The 5,473-nt window shown below is 45.2% G+C and overlaps 1 protein-coding gene across 1 annotated transcript; it reads left to right on the forward strand.

The window, feature by feature from the left end:
- The first annotated feature begins 2,109 nt into the window (after positions 1–2,109).
- LOC306671013 (transmembrane epididymal protein 1A-like) lies at positions 2,110–3,858 on the forward strand. Its single transcript, XM_079156071.1, has one exon. The coding sequence runs from the start codon at positions 2,204–2,206 to the stop codon at positions 3,089–3,091; it is 888 nt and encodes a 295-aa protein (XP_079012197.1). The 5' UTR covers positions 2,110–2,203; the 3' UTR covers positions 3,092–3,858.
- Positions 3,859–5,473: the final 1,615 nt, after the last annotated feature.

The raw sequence follows: 5,473 nt of genomic DNA on the forward strand, positions 1-5,473 counted from the left end.
AACCTAGATGTCCTTCAATTGATGAATGGATAAAGAAACTGTGGTATATATATACAATGGAATATTACTCAGCCATAAAGAATGATAAAATTATGGCATGCAAATGGATGAAATTGGAGAATATCACGCTAAGTGAGATAAGTCAATCTCAAAAAACCAAAGGACGAATGATATCGCTAATAAGTGGATGATGACACATAACGGGGGGGTGGGAGGGATTTGTGTTAGGGTTAGAGTTAGGGTTAGAGAGGGGGGCAAGAATGGAGGAAGGAAGGACTGTTTAGAGGGAAAAGAGGGGGGAAGGGAAAAAATAGCAGAATGAATCAAACAACATTACCCTATGTAAATTTATGATCACACAAATGGTATGCTTTTACACCATGTACAGAGAAACAACATGTATCCCATTTGTTTACAATAAAAAAAAAGAAAACGATTAAAAAAAAGAAGAAGAAAAAAAGAAATTTTCTCATCTAAATACCAATTTCAGCCAGGTGTGATGGCCCACACCTGTAACCCCAGCAGCTCGGGAGGCAGGAGGACCTCGAGATCAACACCAGCCTCTGCAATTTATCAAGGCCCTAAACAACTCAGTGAGACCCTGTCTCTAAATGAAATACAAAAATGGGCCAGGGATGTGGCTCAGTGGTTGAGTGCCCCTGGGTTCAATCCCCAGTACCAAATCAATCAATCAATAAATGTCCAATTTCATCACTTGCAAGTTGTACCTTCAACAAAATCCTAGAATCTGAGCACGTTTTCAGTCACATTTTTGTCCGCTTTATAATAAACCTTGCCTTTCCTCCTGTGTCCAGTAACATGTTCTTCATTTCTGTCTGATCCCTCACCAGGATGAATGACCTATACAATCCACATTTCTATCAATATCCTCTAAATACCATCACATTGGGATTAGACTTCCAAAGCATGAATTTGGGGAGTCACAAACATTTAGTTCCATAAAGGTACCATGTTGATTTTATAATTATTCATTACCTATCAATGAGATTTAATATCATATTTCAAGTTTTTTAGACATTTATAGTTTCTCTTGGTATAACAAGATATTTTACATCCTTTGCCATTTTTAAACTAAGGTGTTTATTTTTAACTTTTTTACTTATAAGAGCTCTCTATATTGTAAGGAAATGAATACTTTGCTACATAAGGGGTAAAATTTGACACTTTGCTTTTCTTTTAAAATTTGTTTTTTAAACTAGTTTTAATAAATAAATGTAATGTTTAACTTTCATTAATAAAAACTTAAAAATTTTAAAGATATAATTAATTGTTTTACTTATTTATGTTTCTTGCTTTGGTATCATTTACAGAAATACTTCTTTGGGGGTCATAGGAATTTAGCATGAATGCCACTAATAACAATAGTGAAATCATTAATCACCACCTTTTACTGAGTATTTACTATGTATCAGATATTCACATATATTATCTTATTTAATCTTCATAGCAAACCTGTGAAGTAATTATTATTCCCATTCTACAGGTCAGGAAACTGAGGCTCAAGAACACAAAGTAACTTGCCCATAGTCACATAACCTGCAAGTGTTGGAGCTGGATTTCAGCCATTCCGCTATGAACGAACTCTGTACTTCTGAAGACGAGTGGACTTGCGTCCACACTCTGGCTCCACCACACTAGCTACTAGATGAACAACCCTGTGCATGTCCTGTCACCCCTCTTTATTTCACCCATAAAATCTGCTGAACAATACTCACAGTGTTTTTGAGGAATTTAAATGAAAGAAAAATATGTTATATGCCTGGCACCAAAAGACAGTCCCCCTGAGAGAGTCAGCCCGCCAGGACTCTTGCCGGAGCCCCTTGCTTCTGGCTCTCTCCTCCCTGGGGGGCTCAAGGACCAGGCACAGGGACCAGCAAGAGAAGGGGCAAAGCAGCATGGGGGAGCAGATGCTCACCGAGAGGTGCAGAGGTTGAAAGCCCAGATCCAGCGATTTCAATAAGGAGCAGAGGGAGATGGCTGAAGTGCCGCAATCTACAAAGGTCCCACCCTGGGAGAGGTGTAGGTGTCTGCAGCCAGAATACTCCTGTGTGTGGGAGGCAGGGTGGGACTCCTGGGTGCTGTCTCTCTCTCTGGCTCAGAGGCTTGAGAGGACGGCCGGTGACCGTGTGGCTTATTTGCGGCTGCTGTCCTGTCGGTCTGTCTTCACATACACGCTGACTCCATGGGAACCATTGAGGGGCACCTGCTGGCAGCAACATTCTTCCTCTTCTACGCACTCTACTATTCAGTGCTGGTGTCCCTGGCTCTGCTCCAGGGACAGAGGGTCCTCAAGCCACCTCTTCCTCCAAGGGAAAAGCAGGGACACAGGCTGTGGCAGCGAGTACCACTGGAAGGAATGGTGAAGATGGCTATTGCTCTCACTGGCATCTTATCTGAGTTCTTCTACCCACTAGGGGTAAACCGGTTAAAGATGGTGGACTGGCAGGACCCCCATCGACCATTCGTGTTCAAGGACTCCTGGCAACACGTCACCATGTACTTGTTCTTCATGCTCAGTGGCGTGGTGGACATTGTCAGCCAGCTGTGTCTGGCCCGGCAGAGCGTGAAGCTGGAGCGAGCAGCCGAGGCCATGGCCTTCTATGTGCTGGTGCTGCTGATGGCTGCCCACATTGAGAACAAGAGCACCCTGGAGATCCGGGTGCACATCCTGTTCATGGTGCCCACCTTCCTGGTAGCCCTGGTGCTCAACATTGAGGTCTGGGTCCCTGACCAGCCTCCTCTCTGGGTGCTCAAGACATGGATGGGGCTGGTGCTCAGCACTTGGATGCTGCAGTTCTCTGTGCTGATGTACAGTCCTCCTTCTGGACAACCCTGGCAGGCAGACAACCCCGGGGACCTGGCCTTCCTTACCATCTTCTTCTGCTGGCACCTGGGCTTAGGGGCTGCTCTGCTGGCCGCCATCTATGGTCTCTGCAGTCTCTGGCATCATCGCTGCTCCTCCTGGACAGAGGCCCCGGGCCCCAGTTACCAGCCGTGCCCCACAGAATCCAGTGGTGAAGAGCTAGACAAGCTCGCAGCAGGGGCCACGCAGCAGGATGCAGGTATCTAGGTACAGAAACTGCCTTTGTCCCATGCATATTGTAATGAGGACTTTAAGGGTGCCCACTGCACGGATGGCACAGAAATGTCCTGGAATCTGCAGTATGGTTTTCCATCCCAGGAACTGTCTTCCTGGTTCCAAAATAAACCTTTCAGCTCCAAGAATGACTTCTTACCTATCACTGTTCTTCCCAGGTTAGTCCCTTGCCTATTTCATTATCCACATGGTTCCTGGCCATGCACATCTATGCGTGTGAACACACAGTAGTGCTTCCTTCTGATAGCTTTTGGGATCCCAGAGGAGGATACGAAGTGAGGAACTGGGAAATAAGTGAAGGGGAGGGTGGGGTCCGGGGAGGACTGTATCTGTCTTCCGCAGGGCAGGGCTGGTGTGTGCTTAAAGCAGCAGTGTTTCATAGTGTGGAACACAGAGGGGTCTGTTCATAATAATGGTGACATGTTTTCTTCCTTTCTCTGTTTTTTTATTCACACTGAGTATAGCAGGATAAATAACTTGTATGGATTATTTTTCTTGTAACCTAAACTAAATGAGGCTACTTCTGTTTCCTGAGAAAGGATGGGATGAGAGGTTGGTGGCAGGAGAAAGTGGAGATGATCAAATTAGCAATTGTCAGAGAGAAAAGGTCAAGGAGAAATTCCCAAAGGTGGTTATAAAAAATTGGGATGATTTAAATGTAATTAAAATTTTTTTTTTTGCTGTGATGTGAAACAACTTTGTGATTCCAACTCCTTCAGTAAAGCGTATTACACATATTGTGGCTTGTGTGAATGATTCTGGGGAGAAACCAAAGAAAAGGCCAGATCTGAACTGGGGGGAACACAGCGGGAAGGACTGCCATGAAGTGGACAGTGCCACTGCTCTCCTCATTCTGAAGACGCAAGAACTCAGAGCTCAGAGAGAGCCTGCCATGTCTGCCCCCTGGAATTTCCAGAAAATTTTAGCCAGTCATTGAAACGCTCCTGAAGTGAGACACAAGTAAATTCATGCATTTGGTGAAATACATGAAAGAAAATAGTAACATGAGTCAGCTTAGGTGAGATAGAGACACCCAGTATTTGGAAGTCTGAATGAAAGGACAGGAAGAAGGGAGGAGATGCTGGCCAGGGATGTGGAGAAAGAGCCATGAAGAAAATGAAGCTGTTGCAGCCACGCCTGGCCCCATGCAACCAGAAGTGCTGTCCTTGAAGAACGGAGAGCATCAAGAAGCAGGAAGCTTCAAGAAGCAGAAGGGGCAGGCTGCACACTGTCCTTGGAAAACATCACTGAAATCCCTCTAAAGAAGCAGCTTGCAGGGGCACAAACCACAGACCTTCGACACTCAGTCAAAGGGGTTAATTTTGGAGAAGGGAGCAAGAGATAGGAAAGAGGAGGGCCAGGGCATAGTAACCCACTCTGGCAAGGCTTGGATGGGGAGACTGGGTTTCAGAGGAAGGAAAATGTGTCTTCCTGAAGCAGGAATCAAGCCAGTCCTACCTTCCCTCCTTAGGGAAGCAGGCACCAACTTAGGGAGAGACCAGCACCGTTCTTTCTGACCCACCCCAAAAGCCTAGAAGCAAAGCCAGATTTACCCTGTGACTTATCAAACTTAAGCTTCAAGTACCCTCACTTTACAAATCCTGTCCAAAGTCCTGGGAAGGTGTTCACGTGATCATACCTCACTGAAAATTCACACATCATTGAAGATTTGCAAAAGTGAGACTGTTTGGTATTCTTTTTCCTAAAGAAGTTTTTCCAATTTGTATGAGCTTTAGGTTCCACTAAACCTGGCTCTGCCCTCACCCCAGGAGGCTTGCTGCAGATTAACTTTCAGGGTGCTTCACCTGCCAGTGGAACATTCTTTAGTTGGTTGATTAGTTTTAGTTGGTTGGTTGTTTGGTTTGTTAAGATTCTCCCTTCTTCAACTTGGGAAGAAGCAGCTTAAAATGTTAATGATATCACACACTGGCTGAAAATCACCTTTATACAAGAAATGTCAGTGAGGGGCTGGGGATGTAGCTCAGAGGTAGAGCATTTGCTTAGCACATGCAGAGGCGCTGGGTTCCATCCTCAGAACCACAGGAAAAACCATTGTAAATGAGTGTTACTAGATCCTAGGAATTAGAGGCTCAGAAGACCAGTGGCTAGTGGAGGAGGTGGGAGTGAGTTACCCAGGCTGGCCCTAGTCACTTTGTCCTGGGGGCGGGAGTGGTTGTCTGCACATCCAGTCCTTACTTAGTGTATTAATCAGTGTTCCCCAAAGAAAAAGGGATGGACAAACAGATAGACAGACATAAGGACGATAGATAGATATTTTAAGGAATTGGCTCATGAGATTGCAAGGGGTGCGCAAGACCAAAATCTGCAGGAAAGACCTGTAGGCCAGAGACCCAA

This window comes from Sciurus vulgaris (assembly GCF_902686455.1).
Source record: "Sciurus vulgaris genome assembly, chromosome: 10".
Lineage (NCBI taxonomy): Eukaryota > Metazoa > Chordata > Mammalia > Rodentia > Sciuridae > Sciurus > Sciurus vulgaris.